The 23,671-nt window shown below is 49.5% G+C and overlaps 1 protein-coding gene across 3 annotated transcripts in view; it reads right to left on the reverse strand.

Annotated features, from left to right (window-relative positions):
* LOC147702977 (organic cation/carnitine transporter 2-like) overlaps positions 1-23,671 on the reverse strand; it is a 562,174-nt gene that overhangs the window by 108,352 nt on the left and 430,151 nt on the right. For 2 of the 3 annotated variants that reach the window (XM_086931557.1, XM_086931559.1), the window contains one exon: positions 2,041-2,223. In XM_086931557.1, coding sequence (XP_086787683.1) covers positions 2,041-2,223 — 183 coding nt within the window. Of the gene's footprint in view, positions 1-1,314; positions 1,657-1,790; positions 2,224-23,671 lie in introns of those variants that run through there. The other variant, XR_015297558.1, reaches the window with a different exon arrangement.

A 23,671-nucleotide genomic window follows, 5' to 3' on the forward strand; every position in this document is an offset into this window, starting at 1 on the left:
ACACATTACATCTCCAAATCTTAAAGGCAGGTGATCTAGATCGCACATAGAAAATGTGAGTGTTACATTTACAAACGTCTGCCTTAAAAGTAAAATGTTTTAGTTTAAACAAAGCTCCAGATGCACATGAAGGGCTAAATTTAATGTTTGACTTAAAATTAAAACACCACAATGTAGAAATCAAGTTTTCTGTTGCTCCTGATAAAAGGGTTTGGGCACTTTTCCATAGAATTGTAATACTTACACCAACTTGACGTAGTCATAAGTTTAAAGAAGCAGTGGGTGTCAGGACAGGTACTGCCAATGCTTGAGAGAGCGTACAGTTAGTATCTATACATATACATTATAGAATCAGTCTTAGATGTATTCTTTCTATGGAAAATATCATCTGAACTTTAGACCTTTTGTTGTTGAAGCTGTCAACATCATTGCTATACTAAATGAAGGAAATTACTCGCTTTTAGGAGAAAGCAGAGCACCAATCAGTGATGCTCTTTATTAGTGGTTAGAGGATTCTGAATGAAGTAATTCTGAGTTACTGTCACATGATCAACTCCTTGCGAATCAGCGTAAAGTCCAGCTAATAGTTGTACAAAGACAAACGTTTGCCTGATAAGAGGATTTGACACACCTTTTGTGGGAGAATTATCATAATCTAGCAAATAAGTACTTAACATTCTTGAACATGTAAATGACAAAACACCCTGATCAATTAGCTTCAACTAATTCTCACCGTCTCATCTCCAATAGCTTTGGCATACAATCAAGGAAGATGCCACTACATTAAATCTGTGTTACTAAAATGTCTACTCATTAATTGTGACAACTACGTAGATGTACCTCAGGCCACAACTAAGGATCTGATTATTTAGAAGGGTGAGTAAAGCAAATTCTGCTGTATTACTGCAGTGGTGTGGGATGCATAAGGCTTCTTGATATCAGAATTAAATCAGCCATGCAAACTTTATTGGACCACCAACATTTTCATCAATAAGTGGTGGAAAACTCCTGAAAAGTGAGGCACACCACTGAGTGGAGAAAATACATACAGGAAATAGCCAGGATTTTCACCAAATACGTGTTCCAGAAAAACTTGCCATTAATGCAGCCAAACTTACAGCCAACTCTAATAAAAATATACTTAATTGGACAGCTAAGAAATTAAAAAGGTATGCAGACTTTGGCCCGGGGTTATTGTGCTGGCACACATTTTTCCACCTGCAATGCAGCACTTAATTAAACTGCATTGCAGTTATTGGGGGCGAAATGTCCGTAGGCACACTGTGGGGAGAGAAGCGGAGAACTGTGGGGGTAGGGGGAAGTGGGGGAGGGGCAAGAGCAGTACTCAGGAACACATTGTATATTTTGCAGACATTTTTACACTACTTCAGGAAACAAGGAGGTGAATCGGATAAGAATCGAGTAATTCCATGGTGAAGTGTCCAAGCTGGGAGTAAAACCAAGGACTACAGGTGCAAAAGTCAGACATTTAGTTATAATCCTTCATTTCTACCGTGTCAAATGTGGCACAAAATCCAGGATGGGGGAGAGTTGCACATGTTTCCTTTAATCCAAGGTGAATCCTCTAAATCACCCCCATTCTTTGGGAGTGAGAATGGAGATGGAATACCTCTTCAGTAAAGGTATATTTACAGTCTTTACGCTTGTGTTCGTGTCCATGTGGTAACACTCTTCTTATAATTTTATTGTGTGTTAAATGTCTATGAAATGTACTTTTATGATTGTTATATGTAAACAATCGAATAAAGATATTTTACTTACTTACTTACAGTCTTTTCAAATATTGGCAGACATCACATCGGAGCATGTCCATCACTGGTGGAAATTACAGCCACAGAATGTTTAAATATGAGCAAATTTGCATCGGAATCCAGTCAAAATTGCAATTTCTCTGTTTCACAATATTTCTGACATTTCGACTCTAAACATGGCCCTAAATGTTTGTAAACCCATTAGTTTCGATATCATTCTAATAACTTATAAAATCAGCGAGAACATATTTGCAATGGTAGAACTTACCAAGGTAAACAAAGTATGGAGAAATGATGCCACCCAATCTGGAAGCCATTGAGCTAGCCCCGATTCCCATGTTCCTCACTACAGTTGGGTAGAGCTCAGACGTGTAGACATACACCATTGAGAATGCAGCCGTGATGCCAAACTTTCCCATCATCACCAGAAAAATGGACAAGATGTAAAGGTCTGGTGGAGTTAAACAAAAGTCTGGGTTAATAAGTGTAACTACCTTTAATTATAAATGAGTGCAAAATAACAATATTGCAGTGATAAGAGTCAATGCTTTCCTTAGACATACAAACTGTTGTGGAGATTAGTATTACCGGGGTACCACTAGCAGGACAAATAACAGGACTGCAGGGGGCGACCTTTGACCCTGCTTGCAGGCAGGTCGCCCCCACGCCGCTGGTCGTCACCTGACTGCCTGTTCCTGCCTCCTTGTTTCCTGTTTTTTCCCTCCCCCTCTGCATCAGTTCCCCCCGCCACCCCCGCCGCTCCCGATCCAGCACTTTCCCGCCGCTGCTTCTCTGCAGCCCGCCCCCCTGCACACCCAATTGCCTCCCCGCTCCTGTCTCCCAGCTGCTCCTCCCTCCCAAGCCACCTCATATGCAGGCCGAAGAGCAGACGCGCACAGCGGGCACGCCGCTGGCGCGCATAAGGCAAGCCCATCTGTGCCCGTCCATGCCTGGACTGCGCCCAGTGCCAGAATCCCTGGACCCCGCGAACGCCACGACACCAGAATCCACTACGTCGCCAGCACCCTCCACGCACTCAACGTCAGGCGAAACCACACCTGCTTCCAGGCCGCCCCAAAACGGACCCACGGACCCTTCTCTTGCCACACCTGCAGCTTCACCTGTGACAGAACCACCAAACCTCCAAGGACTGGACCCAACCACCTCCGTAGCATACTCCTCAACACCAGGTCCGCACTCAAACACGCCGTCAAGCTCTGGGATCTGCTCGACACCTTTGCCCCAGACGTGGCCTTCCTGACTGAGACCTGGTGGAACGACTCCTCGGCGCACAACATCGCCATAGCCATCCCGGATGGCTACAAGATCACCCGCAGGGATCGCGCCAACGGAATCGGAGGAAAAGCCATCGTCCACAAGTCCACCCTCAAGGTCGCCACCCACCCAGACGACACCCTCAACACCACCGAACACCTGCACTTCTGCATCCACACCGACCCCAACACCACCCTCAGAGGAACACTCATCTACAGACCCCCCGAACCCTGGGCTCAGTTTAGAGACTCCATCGCCGACCTCGCCAGCACCCACGCACTCGCCTCCACGGACTACATCCTCCTCGGGAACCTGAACCTCTACCTCGAGAACACCAACAATGCCAAGTCCACCACCCTGATCGGCAACCTCGCCAACCTCAGCCTCAGACAACTCATCACCGCACCCACCCACGCCGCCGGCCAAACGCTGGATCCCGTCTTCTCCACAGGCTCCCACGTCACCTTCGACCACACCCTTGAACTCCCCTGGACCGACCACCGCTGCATCAATTTCACCTACAAGAAACCAACCACGCGCCACCGCACCCAACAGCTGCCTCGCCGCTACTGGAGCAAAGTCACCAAAGACCAGCTGATCACCTCCCTCACCAAGAACCCACCGACCGACCCCACCAACCCAGACGCTGCAGCCCGAAACCTTAGACAATGGATCGACGACTGCGCCAACACCCTCGCCCGCTCAAGAAACCCTTCAACAGCCACACCAACCAGAGAGCCACCTGGATCACCAACGAGCTCCAGACCTCGAAATGCGCATGCCGGAAACTGGAGAAGTCAAGGCTCCAGGAACGCAGACTGGACAACCACGCAGCCCACACGGACGCCACCCGCAGACACCATCACTTCATCAGATTAGCCAAGAGATCCTCCTTCAAAGACCGCTTGGATAACAATACACACAACAGGAAAGAGCTCTTCAGCATCGTAAAGGAACTCTCCAACCCCAGCGCCAACGCCAATGACATTCCGCCCTCACAAGAACTGCGCGACTCACTAGCCATCTTCTTTCATCGCAAGATCGCTGACATCCACGACAACTTCAACACCACGACTGCCCCGACTACGCCAGACTCCACCTCCCCTGTGAACACCACCAGCGCCAACCGCCTGACCTCCTGGTACAATGTCAACAACTACGAGACACGCAAGGTTATGAACTCCATCCACTAAGGATCTCTGTCGGTTCCGTGCCCACACCACGTATTCACCAAAGCAGACGCAGCCATCGCACCACAACTAAGGAAGGTCATCAACATCTCCTTCGAAACAGCGACATTCCCGGAAAGCTGGAAGCATCAGGCGCCAACTACACAACGGCGCAACATCAGCCCTCATCCTCCTGGACCTGTCAGCCATCTTCGACACTGTCTGCCATCGCACTCTAAAGACATGCCTCCTAGAAGCCGGAATCCACGAGAAGACTAGGCTACATCCTTCCTCTATGGCAGAACTCAGAGCGTCCGCCTCCCACCCTTCCAATCCGAAGCCACCGACATCATCTGCGGCATCCCCCAGGGCTCTTCCCTCAGCCCGACGCTGTTCAACGCCTACATGACCCCCCTCGCACAAGTGGCCAGCCATCACGACCTCAACATCATCTCCTACGCAGACGAAACCCAGCTCATCCTCTCCCTCACCAAGGAACCACACACCACCAAAAACAACCTCCACGAGGGAATGAAGGCCGTCGCCGACTGGATAAGGAGCAGCCGTCTGAAGCTGAACTCGGACAAGACGGAGGTCCTCATCCTCGGACCCACCCCCTCAGCCTGGGACGACTCCTGGTGGACAACCACACTGGGACCAGCACCAACACCCACTGACCATGCACGCAATCTAGGATTCATCCTCGACTACTTCCTCTACATGTCTAAGCAGGTCAACGCTGTCTCCTCCTCCTGCTACAACACCCTCCACATGTTCCTCAGGATCTACAAGTGGATCCCGACAGAAACAAGAAGAACGGTGACACAGGCCCTCGTCAGCAGCAGACTGAACTACGGCAACGCACTCTACGCAGGAATCCCAACCAAACACCTGAAGGGCTGGGCTAAATTAAGGCCCAGCGGTGCCAGGGCAGAACTCCTGAAACCTTTGTGGGGATACCTGTTCCGGCGTACAAATTACAGAGACACGGGACACTTCCTTCGGCGTCAAAGATCAGCGTTTATTTACTGCAGGGACACAGAAATCGCTAGAAGTACAACAGAGTGTATGTTCAGAGAGTCTGCTTCGAATTGCAAAAGTGGATCGCTCCTTTTATACACATTTTCGCCATTGCACAACATACGAACAAAAGGTTACAACTCAGTTCCCACAGTAAACTTCAAAAGGGTCGCATTCATGTTTTCAGAAGCCCGGAACATAATTACAGTAACATTGCGGTTCCCAACTGTAAAAAGTACGCTATCCCACCATTAAGCACATTCCATTCTGGTTGTAAACGAGCTAAGAGAAGGGACAGGAACAGGTGCAAGGAAAACAAAGACAGACAACAGATTGAAAAGTGTGTGGGGGCAATATCGGAAGCGTGATCACAGGATCAAAGGATTCTGGCCTAGCGCATGCAAGGCTGAAACAATAGACCGGCACAGCAAGATGAGCCTCGAGCGGAGCCATCTGCTTCTGCCGTGCCATTCCCCTAGTCATAAAGACACACTCAAAGGAATATGCATCTTCCGCAAGAGCTTGGGAATCCCAGGGTCATCAGGCGGACATTGTACGTTCACCGACTACGTGAGGGCAAGAAACAAAATGGATGCCGTATCTAAAATGGAACCAGAGGGTTCAGATGAAGAAACCCGTAAATAAGACGAACCCTTCCAAGTAGTGTAGCGAAAACACGTACACCTACTAAACTCATCATTTGCGGTTCGTAGATACCAAACTCATCCATATCCGATCAAACCCAAAACGTCATTACGATTTTCACAGAACCTCAGACGCTCCTTTTGCCCTCATGTAGGCAAGCACTGGTCGATATTAGAATCAATATCGATATTCATCAGATCGTTTAGATGTTGCTGGAACATTATTCTATCCATCAATGTCTCTCTGGTAACAGATGGCCTTCTTATACACGTTGTAGCACAGAGGCTACATAAGGCAGGACCACACTGTACACAAAGACAACACGTGAACAGAAACGTCACAACAACCCCTACAATCATCAGAATCTTCCAACCCCAAGTCGACATCAGACCCCAAAACCATCCTAGAAGCGTCCAATCACCTTCGTCCACGTGTATGGACTCGGAGATTTTATGCAACTTCGAGATGGCTTGATAAACAGTTGGAGCGTTATCAGGTATGAAAATACAGCAGCTCGAATGGATCACCTTGCACACACCACCTCTATCTGCGAGTACAACATCTAGAACCATACGGTTCTGTAACGTCATAAGTCTATCCGCTTGAAGCTCTGCTGTCAGGTTACCAAGAGCACTTGCAGTTATATTAGCAGTCGATTCTACCACACGAGTCAACTGTCTCAGGTTCCTACTATTGACCATGGGTCCCCAAAACGGTAGGAAACCCTTAAAGAAGTCTCCTGCTTCTTGACCGGCAATGTCCTCTTTGCTAATAACGCCTCTCACAACTCTAGTCTTGTGATAATCTGAGGCAACTGTAAAAGTCGGTGGCAAAAGATTCGCGATATAACATGTGCCCGAGAAGTCACAGGGCAACCACGTATAAGAGCGATCATAGCAGACAAAATAAGTACCCTTGGCAGTCAAAAATACAGGGGAAGAGAGCATATGTAAAACGTATGTCTCAGTACAAGCACTCTTCCCAAGCTGAGCTCTCGGATTTCGACCAAGGCCTTGCAGACAAAAATGACCTAGGTGGGGTACGATCCAGATTGGAGACGAGCTCTTAAGCTGTCTATCACTCACTGACATACTATACTCGGCCTCACTCAGATCCTTGTAGGCTCGGACCTCTTCCTCTGGAATAAGCGATGTATCAAAAATATCTCTATCCAGATCGGCAATCGCTATCGCTAACGACTTGTGGTACGGGCCAGGGCCAAGGTCTGTGGAGCGTGGCTCTCGACGGGGGTAGGAATCTAGTGCACTACGGAACATGGTTTGAAATGCTCGAGCTGACCCCTGGAAGCTGTAGGGAAGAACCAAATACGGAATACCCTTATCCATGGTATGTGGCATTAACCCACACACCCAACAGTTAGTAGTGTTCATCACCAACTGATGTTGATGCAGAAGTTGGACAAAGGAATTGTTCATGAATTCCGCACGTCTAACCTGTTCATGTTGGGGCAGAAGATGAAAGGAATGTGGAGAAATAGTGGGAACGAGAACAGAATTCAGATCGTGAGAAAGAGAGGTAGGTGAAGTGGAAAGCAATAGCGACTGAATCCCAAAATACACTCCACCCACCAATAACATAGACACAGTCAGGAACAACATGAAAATCTGAAACAGAAAACATTTTGTTCCTAAAATCTTATGCAATTTAGATCTTTGCGCCGACATCCTCTCTATTTCTGACAGCTTAGAGAACTCCATCCTCTAAAGACCGTCCGTAACGTTCTTGAAGCACCTGGTTCTGAGTAGCGATTGTCAATTCCCAGGAGTTCCCAGAAACCGACAAAAGTAACCGACCTAGTGTCAGAAACCTGCTAAACAGAAGTAGGTACCCGCACGGCCCTACGGTCAACCCAGATGGTAGGTTTAATCAATTAAGCATTCAATTTAATATAAGTCTCCTAGCTGCACAAAAGAGGAACACATGTGATATGTAAAACAAAATTGAAGAATTCAGGAAAAAATGCAAATGTCCACAATATTCATAGCAACAGTGAGGGGGGTAATGTACGTTCAAAAACAAAAGGGAATTTTATTTGTCCATATCACGCGATCGAAGGAAATATCGACATTTTCCAGGTCGAGTTTGCTCTTCAAACAACGGTTCAGATGGCAAAACAGTGTTCGATTGTGCAGGTGACAGTTCAGAACTTGAATTCTCCAATGCCGAGGGCAAAGGTACAGTTCCAGATGATTCACCAGGTGTATCTGACTGAGCTGGATCGTTCTCTACAATTTGAGCATCACTAAATGGCACGTATTTTGGAATGACATCAGTTTCAGTCGGGGCAAATCCTTTCAGTAACCAATTATCTGCTGGCAATGGGAGCGGGACTCTCCTCGTATGGGTGGCATGCACCCAATGCTTTCTGCCGTCCAGCCGAACTGCAGTCCTCGTTGCCAACAGAACTTGGTAGGGTCCCACGAACCTTGGCTCAAGATTTCGTTTTCTCCCAAAATTGCGTACGAGGACCCATTCACCAGGTTGGAGCCGATGTCCTGGTCCTTCTGTTTGTGCCGGTAGAGCTTCAAAAACCTGTTGATGAATCAAACTCAATTTAGCAGTCAGATCGTAAAGATAGTCAATCAACATTGGATATTCAAGTCTACTAAACTCTTTAGGCCTCGGAACTCCCCAAATGTTCGCAGGACGGCCGAACACAATCTCATATGGGCTAAGCCCTACTCGAGAGTGCACAGTCGCCCTGGTCGATAAGAGAGCTAGAGGCAATGCATCAGGCCATGCTAAACCAGTCGTTGCTTGGATTTTGGCAAGTTTCAGAGTACCATTGTACCCTTCCACCAAACCCGCCGACTGAGGATGGTTAGCGCTATGAAATTTTTGGCGAATACCCAAACCCGCACACACACTCTTCATCACACTTCCCACAAACTCACTACCATTATCCGACCATACGATCTGTGGCATACCGTACCTCGGGAAATATTCCTTGAGTAGAACTTTTGCTGTGGACAGGGCAGTATTATCCTTAAGAGGGTAGGCCTCAATCCATCTGGAGAATGCGCAAACCACAACCAATACATATTTTAGATTATTGCATCTCTCCATATGGATGAAGTCCAACTGGATAACTTCAAAGGGGCATGTAGGAGGAGCAAAATGACCAGGTGGAGTGGGAGTGCCCTTGCCAGGATTATGCATCAAACATACCATACAGTTCTTGACCACTCTCTCAGCACACTTAGCAATCCCATCATTCTTCCATACAGGAGACAACAATTTACATACACCTTTCGCGCTAATATGTGACATGCCGTGGGCCATAGTCACAACAGCAAGCACATACGCATCCGGTAACATCCATCTCTGATATTCTGACAAATCAACCCAACACCCATTCGTGTCTAACTTCCCCGTGCTTTCTTTCCACTTAGCCTTTTCAGTTTTGGTGGCCTCATTCTGAATCGCTTTCACACTCTCAACAGTGTCCTCACACATACCAGTCTCCGTCGGCCATCTCACTGAACTCGTAACATACATTCGATTCGTCAGATTCTTGGCAGTTTCCTTAGCAATCTCGTCTGCAAACGCGTTACCACGACCAACATCATCTGTAACCTTTCGATGCGCGCTGCATTTAATGATTGCCACTTGCTTAGGCAATGTAAGTGCATCCAAAAGATCGTTCACGAGCTGTCCGTGTTGGATCTTCGTACCATGCGACGTCATGAATCCTCTTTCTCTCCACAATCGACCACAACTTTGCGCTACGCCAAATGCATACTGACTGTCGGTAAACACAATCACTCGCTTTCCTTTAGACAAAACACATGCTCTCGTCAAAGCAATCAACTCTGCCGCTTGCGCCGAATTCTGACTCAATCTCGCAGTTTCCACAACCGCACTCAACGTCACTACAGCATACGCAGTCGTCACATCACCATTCGGCAACTTGAAGCATGAACCATCAACGTACAAAGTACCATCGGGATCTACCAATGGAGTATTTTTCAGGTCAATACGACCCTTCGTCTCTTCTTCAGTTCTTAAGTAACAGTCATGTGGTGCTACATCACCTGATTCCATATTGATCGGCAACAATGTCGCTGGGTTCAACACATTACAACGTTTTATCTGTATATGACTTGCCAAAAGTGTCAACTCATAACCGGACAACCTTGCGCTCGTCAAGTGTTGAGTCTTCGTTCGATTCAAGAGAGTGTCAACTGCATGCGGAACCATCACTGTAAGCATATTATCCATGACCAAACCTGCGGACTGTCGAATGGACACCGCAGCTGCCGCTGTCGCCCTTAGACAACTCGGCAATGCTCTAGCTACTGGGTCTAAGGTCGAAGAAAAATATGCACATGGACGCTGTTTGCCGCCAAATTGTTGCGTCAAAACACTTAACGCACAACCTTCTCTCTCGTGAACGTATAGTGTAAACGGCTTACTGTAATCAGGAGTACCTAACACAGGAGCCGAACACAACGCGTCACGCAATTCAGAAAAACTTTTTTGACAATCTTCAGTCCATGGCAAAGGAGTCGGAACATCCTTGCACGTAAGAGCTAACAATGGCTTCGCTAACAATGAAAAGTTTGGAATCCATTGTCTGCAGTATGACGTGATACCTAGAAAGGCCCCTACATCTCTCTGAGTTGTTGGCACAGTCATTCGAGCAATCGCTGCAATTCTTTCTGGGGTCAACCTTCTTCCCTCCTTTGACAATAAGTGACCTAAATAGGTTACTTCTTGACAACAATACTGTAGCTTAGAAGGTGACACCTTGTGATTTAAGTCACATAAGTGCTTTAACAACGATACCATAGCAGTTTTGCAAATTTGCTCAGTGTCGGCAGCCACTAACAGATCATCGACGTACTGAATCAAGGCCTCACCAACAGGTAACACAAATGAATCAAGTTGACTCTTAAGGGCCTGACTGTAGATCGATGGACTCTCACAGTAGCCCTGTGGTGCACGTTTAAACCGAAAACTGAGACCACCTAATGAGAAGCCGAATAGATCTCTGCTTTCTTCAGCAATCGGAATGCTAAAGAAAGCATTCTTTAGGTCGATCACCGAAAACCAGGAGGCAGAGGCTGGAATCAGGGTCAACAAAGCCGTAATGTCGGGGGCGTGGCTTGGACGCCGATTGGGATGGCGGCGTGAGCTTGCAGCTCCGCGCGGAATCCCGCTAATTCTCCTGATTCCTGCACCCGGAGCGACCCGTGGTCGGTAATCCTGGCCTACGAAGTGTTGGGGAGCCACTAGGCATCGCTGGACAGCGACTTGAGGACCGCTGGCCCCGGGGAGACCTCGACGAACGGCGGCCGAGGTGTTGCTGGGAGTGTGAAGAAAATGGCGGGGGAGCGGACTGAAGGCTCCGGACGTCGACACTGAGCAGTCTTGGCGCCGACTGGTGGGGGGGCCCACTGCTGTGAGATCGACGCTGCGGGGGCTGCAGCAACGGTCCTGAAGATTGGAAGACCGGGAACCCGGTGCTGATCGGACATTGGGGACGATTGCTTGCCACTATCCCTCCTCCTTCCCCTCTTCCCCCCGGACCTGGAGGGGGCAAGTTGGACGGTGCTGACCCATTTGGTCCTTGGAGTTGCGGGCATAGTGGTGGCACTTGATCCTGTACATTACTGAGACGCTCGCCCCGTTCCACGGCGGCTACCGGGACTTGGCGAGTCTCTTTGCCTGTGGCGCAGTAACCTAAGAAGGCGGCTGCAGGAGGAGCGGCGGCCTTGGAGCAGGGACGGGAGGACTTGGCTGCGCTGTCCCAGGTGGGCGAGGCCCCCCCGCCAATGCTGGACCAGGAGCAGCGACTGCATCGGCGCTTGGATGCCATACTGGACGCTATCACCTCGACCAAGGAGGCGTTACAGCAGGACATTGCACAGGTCGCCACGGGGCTGGGGCTCTTGCGAGCGGATCATGCGAAGCTGGCGGATAAGGTCAAGGACCATGAACAACTTTTATTGGACCTGAAACCGTCGGTGGTGACTGCGGAACATAGGATAACAGATATCCTGGCCCGGCTGGATACGCTGGAACGACGAGCGGAGGATGCCGAAAGCCGCAACAGGCGGAACAACGTGCGGGTTGTAGGCCTGCCGGAACGAATTGAGGGGGAGGATGCGGAGGCCTACATGGAGGACTGGTTCCGAACTGTGGTGGCACCAGAGGGACTTACTCCTTTCTTTACCCTGGAACGAGCCCACAGGGTGCCGGCTCGCCCACCAGCACTTGGCCGCCCTCCCCGACCGATGGTGGTGCGGCTCCTCCATTATAAGGACCGGGACCTCCTCATCCAGAGAGCTCGGGCATAGGGCCCGTATGAGGTGGAGAACAGCAGGGTTACGATCTTTCCGGACAACACCCAGGCGGTCCAGAAGAATAGGGCATCGTTTCTGGCGGTGAAGAAGGAACTGAGAGAGGAGGGCATCCAGTACTCCTTGCTCTTCCCGGCCAAGCTGCGGGTCATCATGGATGAGACCACGCACTTCTTTCAGACCCCGGACGAAGCATGGCAGTGGCTGGAATCGTACAGGGCTGGGACGGACAGGTCTCACAAAAGTAGGCGAGATCGGCCTAAACCACCTCAGGTCAGACAATCACAACGGATCAGATCCCGCAATAGGCGCCAGCGGGAGAAACGGGAGGCCCAAATGGCTGCGGACAAGAGAGAGGCGCTTGCAGCGACGGCGGCCATTACCAGATCGCAGCCAGAAAGTGAACTGGCGGAGACGGACTCTGGCGACGAAGGCGGCAGGACTGGAGAGGAACTTTCGGAGGCGGAGAGTTCGAAGGGGCCGGTGGTCGCCCCCCAGACATCCGATGGGATTTTTCATGGTTGATGCTACATTGGGACTTGGACACGGTTCTTGGTAGGGTGGTATCCTGCTGGAGATGGGTGGGTCGCCGGGTAGGGTGCCGCGTAGGCATGATGGGATGGAGAGCGCAGGGCGCGGGCTCCGCTCGCTGGGGTCGGCGATAACTCACCCCCCCAGGGCCCTTAAGGCCTTCTGTGGTGGCGACCACAGGTTAGACGGATGTGTGTTTGGTTTGAGGTTTGGATCGGGGCTGACACTGGGTTTGTGGGCTCTGTCCTGGGGAGTGGGGTTTGGGGTGTTTTCTTTTCTAACGTTTGTTTTGGGGGGGCAACTGCTATGGTGTGGGCGCAAACTGGAAATGTTTGACTTGGATTGTTCACTACTGGTATGGGGACGTTACCTAATTTAAAATGCCTGACGTGGAATGTCCGGGGGCTGCGAACTATGGTCAAGCGCCACAAGGTGCATGCGTATTTGGTACGAAGGGGGGTTCAGGTTGCCATGTTGCAGGAGACTCATTTGACGAAAAAGGAATGTGCCGCACTGCAAAAGAGGTGGCGGGGTCAGGTGTTTGGCACCACTTACTCAGCGTTTGCCAGAGGGGTACTGATATGGGTGAGAGCGGGGATACCGTTTCAGGTATTGAATCAAGTGGTGGATCCTGAGGGCAGGTTTGTGGCGGTGGAGGGACGGTTGTATGGTCGGGATGTGGTTCTCTGCTGTGTGTATGCTCCAAATGCTGATCAGGCCCGATTTTTTGATGGCCTATCCGGGTCCTTGGCCTCTTTCCTAGCGGGCCCGGTGATACTGGGGGGGGATTTTATTTCGATTACGGATGTGGTCCTGGACAGGTCTCACCCTCCCCTCGTTGACTCCCCGGTACGCAAGTTAGCCATGCACAGGAAGGATTGGCAGGATAGGTGGGGGTTGATGGATGTGTGGCAGGAACAGCACAGGGATGTTAGGGACTATTCTTTTTTCTCAGCCCTCCATGCACTACACGTGAGAATTGATTTGGTGCTCTGTAGCGGGTCCCTGGCTCCACTGATCTCTCATACGGAGTATTTGGCTAGAACCATATCGGATCATAATCCCCTATTGGTACATGTCCAGTGGCAGCGGGAGCGTTCAGCTATTCCAACATGGCGACTCCGGCCGGACACGTTGGAAGACTCAGTGTTCAGTGAAGCGGTCCAGCAGGGCATCGATCATTATTTCGGTGAGAAATAGGGTACTGCTACATGTAGGTCCACTGAGTGGGATGCGATGAAAGTGGTGGTGAGAGGGGTATGCCTGGGTAGGTTTTCGAATGCTCGTTCGTCTGTGTTGAATGCACTTGCCAATGCAGAGGAGAAACTGAGAGACCTGGAGCGGCGCAGGCCGGCCCGACCGGACTTGCAGGCCCGGCTGCTGGAGGCTAAGGAGGTGGTAGCTACCGAAACGGAACGGCTGAGGAGTTACGACTATAGGCAATATGCCATTAGAGCGCATGCTGAAAGGGATAAGGTGGGCACACTCCTGGCCAGACTTGCTAATCCTGAACTTAGGGGCTGCCCGGTCCTTAGCATCAACAACGCACTGGGGGAACCGGTGTATTCTCAGGCGGCGGTGCTGGAGTGCTTTCGAGCGTATTATGAGGAATTGTACCAGAGTCAGTTGGGAGTAGAAGCCCACTAAATCGCAGAGTACCTAGAGGCGAGGCAGCTTCCGGTCCTTGACGATGAGGACGCGAAAGATCTAGGCGGGCCGATCACCCTAGCGGAAATAAGGGCGGCCATTAAGCACATGGCGCAGAACAAAACGCCCGGTGTGGATGGCTTGCCGATAGAGTTCTACCAGAAGTTTGTAGATAGTTTGGCACCCAGACTGCTGGTGGTGTACACGGAGGTTTATAGGTCAGGGGGTCTGCCCGGATCCATGAGGGAAGCGTTGATAGTGCCGCTGCTAAAACCCGGCAGGGATGCGACGGATGTGAGGTCCTATCGACCGTTGTCCATGCTGACGGTGGACTACAAGATACTGAGCCGGATCTTGGCCACCAGGTTGGCCCCGCATATGAATGGCCTGGTACATAGGGATCAGGCGGGGTTTATCCCCACGAGGAGTACGGCGTTAAATATTCGTCGCCTGGTTGGGATAATGGACGCTGTAGTGGATGAGGACGGGGCCCAGGCGGTACTGTCAGTGGACATTGAGAAGGCTTTCGATAGTTTGGAATGGGTTTTTCTGGATGGAGTGCTAGAGAGGTTTGGTATTGGTGACGGGTTCCGCAGATGGACGAAGGTGCTGTATTCTTCGGCAACGGCGCGAGTACGCCTGGGCGGCTTGGTGTCCGCGGCTTATCCGGTCGGTAGAGGCACGCGGCAGGGGTGCTCCCTTTCCCCTCTTCTGTTCGCCCTGGCGATGGAACCCTTGGCGGTCCATGCTAGGTCGGGAGACAGATACGCGGGGATTGAAAGCGGCGGGCGGCTACACCACATCTCGCTGTATGCGGATGATCTGCTGCTTTATCTGGACGACACGGAGCGAGTGTTGGAAGGGGCGATGGACCTGTTGTCGGAGTTTGGCCAGTTGTCGGGCCTCAGGGTCAATTGGGCGAAGACCTGAGTTTTTCCGCTTCGAGCGGAGTCGCCCTGCCCCGCGCGTGACTTGGGGGTGGTTTGGGAGCCATCATGCTTTACTTATTTGGGAGTCCGCATCTACCATGTGACCGTGGACCTATTAGAGGGCAATATTGGTCGGTGCGTACGGGCGCTGAGAGGTAGTATGTCGTTTTGGGCAACCCTTCCATTGATGGTGCTGGGTAGGATTGCTCTTTTGAAAATGGTGGCGCTTCCCAGGCTCCTGTATTACTTTCGGACGCTGCCCATTTGGATCCCTCAGAGGATCTTTAGGGACCTGAGGACGATGGTTATCGGTTTCCTGTGGGGGCATGGCCGCCGTAGAGTGGCACTGAGCACGTTGCTACGCCCCAAGATTGAGGGGGGGATGGCCGTCCCCGATTTTGAACTGTACTATTTGGCGGCGCAGCTCCAGGTTCTTACGCAGCATGTGGCTCGGGTATTTAGGGGACCGGAGTGTGATCGAGAGTTGGGGATACAGCGCCATGTGCTGGCCTATATCGTCATGCAGCAGGGACTGGAGTTGCGAGGCCTCACTATGGAGGAGCGGACGCTCAGGTTATGCTGGCAGAGGAGTCTCAGGAGGGCAAAGGCGACACGACCGTATGCGCCGGAGATACCGATTGGCATGCTGACAGCCCTACCGCATGGGGGCGATTGGTCCCCGTTGTTGGATTGGGAGGAGGCGGGACTGCAAGTGGTGGGGGACCTGTATGTCGATGGGACCTTGGTGCCCTTCGGAGTACTACAGGAACAGTTCGGGCTACCTGAAGGGGGCTTCCTCTTGCACGCGGCGGTGGTGGCGGCCATACAGAAACATTGGAGGGGAGGGCTCATCGAACCGGACACGACTATGGCATGCCAGTACGTGGTGATGGCAGCGGGCACCTTTAAGGCGGTGACCTGCCTCCATAATAGGATGCTGAACGAGGGACTGGAACCGCTCCTGGGGCTCAAGGCGAAATGGGAGGAGAGCATAGGTAGGCCCATTCCGGACACGGCATGGAGCCATATACTGCAGCGTACGTGGAAGGGCACGAGGAACGCGCGCTTCCAGCAGGTGCACTTCTTTGTGTTACATAGGGCCTGCCTGACCCCGGAAAAGATAAGACGGTACTTCCAGGTGCAGGACGCACGGTGCCCGAGGTGCTTGTCGTCGGAGGCGGACATGGATCACCTGTTCTGGGGTTGCCCGAATCTGGAGGCCTATTGGGCAGAGGTAGGGGACCTTCTCAACGCAGTGACCGACAGGGAGGTGGAGTTTGATATGGCGGCGTGTCTGTTGCTCTGGTTCCCGCACACCAAACACACTAAGGTGACGAGCAAATTCATCGACCTGGGGTTGATACTAGCACAAAGAGAGATTTCGTGGCATTGGAAATCTAAGGGAGGGCCGTCCGTAAGGAGGTGGATGAATGACTTGCTGCGGTGGTCCGAATGTGAGAGTGTGCTGCGAATGAAGCAGGCTGTTAAGCTTGATAATGAGAAAGCCTTGGACTCAGCGCGTGCGTGGGAATTGGTAGTGCAGGCCTTGCGTGACTCATTAGTGGAGGATGAGGACTGAATAGATGGGACCTGAGGACGCCGCGAGGCATACTAGCTCAGAGATATCATTGACACTGTAGCGGAATCCATACAATAATCAGGAACATGGCACACGCCACTAGCGGTTGCTGGGGAGGGGGCACTAGGGGGTTGTTTAGGGGGTGTTCGGGGTGGGTTAGGAGCCGGGAGGCAGATTGGCTGCAGTAGTGATTCTGGGACTGAGACTGGGCCTGTGGGGCGTAGGTGGATAGTGGAAGGTGGCAGGGGGAACGGGACAGACACCATAAGGCCTCACAGAGCACGGGGTGGAACGGTAGCGGCTCTGTAGCATTGAACTGCACATGTAGGATGGCTGATGTTGGAGTTAGGTTGTGGTTGGGGGGGAAAAATGCGGATACGCAAAACTTTTTTCGACCATGGTCCCACAGGGACGCTCACCATGATGTCTTCCTATTGCTTAGGACACTGCGCCGCCCGGCCTCCGGGATGCGGGCTGAATGGCTGTGTATGATACACGCTCCCATGATTGATGCGGGGGGACACCATGAGTGGACTGGTTGAGCAATTGTAAGCTATGGTTTCTAATTCTGCAATAAAAACAGATTTAAAAAAAAAAACAAAGCCGTAATGTCGGGCACCACTGGAAACTGTGGGATCACAATTTTATTCACTTCTCTCAAATCAATTACAAAACGGTACACAGGAGGCTTGGATGGGTCAGTTCGTTTCAAAATAGGTAACACCGGACTATTACACACATTTCCCCGAGTTTCTTCAATAACATCCTTTTCGATCAAATCATAAATGATCGCTAATAGCGCTCGCTCGCCATCAAGAGAAATACGATACTGGGGGATACATGGTAATCTCACATGTGATTTCAATTGGACTACATAAGGTGGTATGTCTAATAGGCCCACATCATTGGGACCTGTTGCCCATAAAGACTCAGGAAGGGAACTCAATTCCGGCGGGAACTTATCAGTTGACAAGTACATAGGAGAGATCACTCTCTTACCTAATGTAAGCTCCACTCCCGTAGGAGAGCAATACAGAGTCGCATATAACCGCTTTAACAAATCCAGACCCAAGAGATTCTCACCACAACCAGTAGTTAAAATCAAAGGAGCCTCTAGCTCACGTGGCCCGATCGTAAGGGACAAAGGGCTAGAAACTGGATTGCTAACCGGGGCGCCAGAGAATCCAACAGAAACGCTCGTTAAGCCAGACAAAGGTGCGCCAGGGAGTTTCGAATGCATGATGGAACTTTTTGCTGCACCAGTGTCCAACAGAAAAGGCTCAACTATGCCCGATGTGGCAACTGCGACGTAAGACCCTCTCTGATCAACTGGAACTGATACTACTCCCTCTCTTTGTCTATGGCTGTCCTAGTAATTGTTGTCCGCACCAATCTCATGCTCAACATAATAGTCATCCACATGATACTGCGCAGATCTACCAGACGATGTATTTCTCTGATCGAAACAATTGTTCGCGTTGCAAGTCATTCTGGTTCGAGCGTGGAGGATACGCTTGCTGCAACAAGACCTTAGTTTTTAGCTCCTTCGTTTTCTTATCTGCACGATCATTCTCTTCTTTTTCCCTATTCTCATAATATTGAGCCGTTGCTAATATTTGAGCCGTTGTTGAGACAGCCCAAGCACTTTCGGAATTTTTCAATTTGTTGCATAACTCAGGCAACAGATTGAGCACGAACTTATCGACAAACAATCGCTGACCTCCCTCAGTGCTCATATCCTGACCACTATGATCGATAAATGCCTCCTCAAACCTAGTAAAGAAATCGGAGACACTCTCATCTTTCTTTTGTTTGCAAGCAGACAATTTATCCCAGTTCACCCTCATCGCTGGCATAAGTGTTTTCATGAGCGTAATGATTCTTTGGGGCAGATCCGTAATTAACTGTTCAGGCTTAGCCCCGCAAACTTGCCGTCCATCAGCCGCTACAAGTGCAGCCCAATCACCACCTAACTCGGCTGCATGATTCTCTTGACGAATTTTCGCCCAAACTGTTTGCGGTACGACATTACCAAACAGCATGTCGATATCGGCAAGGTTCATAATAGAAGCATCCACGAGTTGGGATAACTCCTTGTAATAACCTGCTGGATTCTTTCGTGGATCAGGCAAAGATTGTTTCACCTGCAAAACTTCTGATCGCTTCCATGGGAGGTGTATCCAAACTCTCTGGAAGTGTGGCAAAATTGCAGGATTAGCAGCAGCATCACCTGGCATCCACACTGGGGGAACCTCTCGCATAGGATACTGACCAGATTTCGCTTTTGGGTCATCGGAGTCATCATCAAACGACACTCGAGAAGGCACTTTGGACCTAAAAGCTAACAAACGCTCTAATGCACGCCGTACATCTCCACCTACAATCATACCGTTCAAAAACTGACTCTGAAGTTCAGTCAAATCGGGCGGTACGACATCTAACTCATCATTATCCCACTCTTCTCTCAATGATTTGCACATCTCCTCGAACACGAATCTCTGTGTGGGCTCATTAAACTGAGAGAATGTATCGAAAACTATGCGCGAAGTGTACTTAGCAGGGTGTCTAATCCACCTACGCGCCATAGTCACTAACGTCGCACTCTCCCTTCCACCAGGGATTTGACTTCGTCTCTGGGGGGTTTTAGAGACATCGGATTCAAATAACGATCCAAGAAGCGGAGAATAGAGGGTAGCAACAGAAGTAGGTATACGATTACGAACAGAAGGAGAAGAAGAAAGAAGAACAGGAGCAACAATATTAGGAGTAAACGTAGGAGCGGTAGGAAGAAGAGGTGGTAAAGGAGCAGGGCCCACTTGAGGAACAAGGGGATTCGGAGGAACAGGACCAGCTACGGGCTGACCAGCAGCCGCCGGAACAACAGGCGGAAGAACAGGAGGAACTATAGGAGCTATAGTACCCTGTACATAAGGAGGTGGTGACTTTAATAAATAAGATAACAAAGGATCCTCTTTCGATGCTTCTTCCTTCTTTTCAGAACTCGACGGTAAAACCGGATAACATTTATCCACCGCCATGCTATGCTGTCTGATAGAAACTTCCTTTTCCTTCTCTGCCTTGTCTCGCTGATGCTGCTCTGCACCTTGCATCATCGAAATAATACCTTCTTTCTTATTTTTCTTAATCTGCTTGATTTCTTTCTGTCTGGCCTCTTCGCGCCATAACCGAAAGGAATCAAACATTGCTGGCCTAGCTTTCTTTTTAAACAATTTGGCTTCGAGATTATCTAAAATCTCAGTTTCAAAGCTACCATGGGGTGGCCAACTAAGGACACCATCTTTTCTTGTATAACGGATCCAGAATTCATTATAGACAATGGGGCCTACTCCATGTCGACTATAGAGCTCATAAATTGGAGTTCCAACTGGAGGTATCGGACACGAGTCCTCCAACCGGGAATCCGTGTTGCAACACTTAAAGAAACCAAACAAAATACTACGGCCAGGCATCGTGCACACTAACCGAGCTTCAAACTTCAAGGGTTCTCGAATTACGATATCCTCGCAAAAATACGAGACCCTCGGTTTTTGGCAATTGCAATCGTCAAAGAAAAACCCAAAAGAGAGAACCAACAACTAAGGACCACAAATGCAATGGAACCATGCAACCAACCAAGTTTCAACAACAACAACCAAGTTTCAAAGTACGAAGCAAATGTCCCAAAAAGGAACCAAAGAATTAACCTAAGGACTGGGAGCGACCCACAAATACTTAACTGAGAGAACAATGGCGTCACCAGGAAGGCCCGTCTATCGTCTCGCCGTACAAAGGACTATGCCAGGCGCCAAAACAGGTCGACAGTCAGGGCATCAGTCCGTCGCAGCCGTCAGGAAGCGGGAATCTTCGCGGGAAAAATCTTCGGACCACTTATTTCGACAACAGGATCGATGAAGCGGGGTGCACCTTCCCTCGGAGATTTCACACGAAGTTCCTCACGATCGTCAGGCTTTGGACCGGTACCACATGATGTCGCCCCACACTGGGCGCCAACTGAAGGACTGGGCTAAATTAAGGCCCAGCGGTGCCAGGGCATAACACCTGAAACCTTCGTGGGGATACCTGTTCCGGCGTACAAATTACAGAGACATGGGACACTTCCTTCGGCGTCAAAGATCAGCGTTTATTTACTGCAGGGACACAGAAATCGCTAGAAGTACAACAGAGTGTATGTTCAGAGAGTCTGCTTCGAATTGCAAAAGTGGATCGCTCCTTTTATACACATTTTCGCCATTGCACAACATATGAACAAAAGGTTACAACTCAGTTCCCACAGTAAACTTCAAAAGGGTTGCATTCATGTTTTCAGAAGCCCGGAACATAATTACAGTAACATTGCCAGTTCCCAACTGTAAAAAGTACGCTATCCCACCATTAGGCACATTCCATTTTGGTTGTAAACGAGCTAAGAGAAGGGACAGGAACAGGTGCAAGGAAAACAAAGACAGACAACAGATTGAAAAGAGTGTGGGGGCATTATCGGAAGCGTGATCACAGGATCAAAGGATGCGGGCCTAGCGCATGCAAGGCTGAAACAATAGACCGGCACGGCAAGATGAGCCTCGAGCTGAGCCATCTGCTTCTTCCGTGTCATTCCCCTAGTCATAAAGACACACTCAAAGGAATATGCATCTTCCGCAAGAGCTTGGGAATCCCAGGGTCATCAGGCGGACATTGTACGTTCGCCGACTACGTGAGGGAAAGAAACAAAATGGATGCCGTATCTAAAATGGAACCCGAGGGTTCAGATGAAGAAACCCGTAAATAAGACGAACCCTTCCAAGTAGTGTAGCGAAAACACGTACACCTACTAAACTCATCATTTGCGGTTCGTAGATACCAAACTCATCCATATCCGATCAAGCCCAAAACGTCATTACGATTCTCACGGAACCTCACACCTACGTCGACTACAACACATCCAAAACACCTTCGCCTGACTGATCGTCAACGTCCCCCGCCGCAGCCACATCACCCCCACCTGAGAGACCTACACTGGCTTCCCGTCGACAAGAGGATCACCTTCAAGCTCCTCACGCACATAAAGCACTCCACAACGCCGGACCAGCCTACCTGAACAACAGACTCAGCTTCCACACCCCCACCCGCCAGCTCCGCTCCACCAGCCTCGCCCTTGCCGCTGTCCCCCGCATCCAACGAATGACCTACGGCGGCAGATCCTTCTCCTACCTCGCTGCTGGAACACCCTCCCTACCCACGTAGGCAGACCCAAGTACTACTCGCCTTCAGAAGACTCCTCAAGACCTGGCTCTTCCAGCAGTAGCAGCACCCCCCCCTCCCCTCAGCACCATGGGACCCTCATGGGTAAGTAGAGAGCTTTACAAATACTCTGATTGATTGATTGATTGACCTTTATAGTTTTGTAACATAAAATAGAAAACCAGATTAGTGACAAGTTAGAATCTCTTTCATGATGAACACCCAACCCTCTGAAACATGTTACAAAGTACACTGCATATCCTGTGTTTTTTTTTGTTTTGCATTGTGATAGCTTAAGGAGTCTTGCGAGCCTCATGCAATAAAAAACGTATAAAAAACTATCACACATAAAAATACATACATATGCATACATTCCCAGAAAGGCTTTTACTTAGCACTTTTTAATTCATTGGTCTTACCAAGTATTATTCACCTTTTGCTTCCACCCATGACAACCTACAGCGTGGCCCGCTAGGCCAGCTCGGATCAGCCACTGGATATCCTGCTTTCTGAATGACGGGATTTTGTCTCTCGACATTTCAGTGTAATTCAGAAGCGTTGAGTACAAGGAGAAGAAAATTAGTTACGTACCCATAACGGCAGTTATCCAGTATTGGAATCTTTGATAGATTCATATGTTTGAATAAGCACTGTTGTGAAGGTGCGTGTCCCACTATATTTTAAAAGCAGTATACACCATATAACCATGGGCATTAATGGAATGAGAAATCAGATCAATAGCCTATCATTATCATTTTGTAAAAATAACTAAACTTGAACCATAACCAACCACACAACAGCACCCTCTAGAACACTCCTAGGAGAGGCTCAGTCACTCAGAATTTCATAGCACTAGTGTGAGCATATAATCCAGAGAAAAGAAAAGGGAAGCTTCTTAGGTGAGGAAGGTGGGTCACATGTGAATCTATAAAAGATACCACTACTGGATAACTGCAGTTACATGTAAGTAACTCATGTTCTTATCCAGTATTGGACGTTTCATAGTTTCACATGCTCGAATCAAAGTAGTAAGCAGTTATACCAATGCAATTTGCAATATAAATACATGTACCCTTAGAGGCTGGCGGGTACAATATCAGTTATATATGCATAACAAATAATTATAATAATAATATACAATAAACGCAACTATAACAAATGAAAAGGTGATAACACCACATAAAGCGAAATTAGATAGATATAGTGAAAGAAAAAAATACCTCTATGACTAGAGGCTTATCTTACTGGAAGAGATTACATAGAACCGCTTGTCCTAAAGTCGCTTGCTTTGCAGCTTGGCAAATCAAGGCAATAATGCCATGTAAAAGTATCAGTGGTCTTTAACATTACAGTGCAGCATATCTTGTCTAGTGGGACCCCGTAAAGAGAGCAGTAGAGAAAGACATTGAACTAGTAGAATGTTTCTTGGTCTTGTCAGTTAAGTGGCTTACCAGCGTAAAGATAGCAAAGTTGAAAGGCAGCCGCAGTCCATCGTGCAATGGTTGCTTTTGTAACTGAAGAGGCTTGTCTTTGTGGGGCA

Source organism: Lissotriton vulgaris, chromosome 7, assembly GCF_964263255.1.
Source record: "Lissotriton vulgaris chromosome 7, aLisVul1.2, whole genome shotgun sequence".
Lineage (NCBI taxonomy): Eukaryota > Metazoa > Chordata > Amphibia > Caudata > Salamandridae > Lissotriton > Lissotriton vulgaris.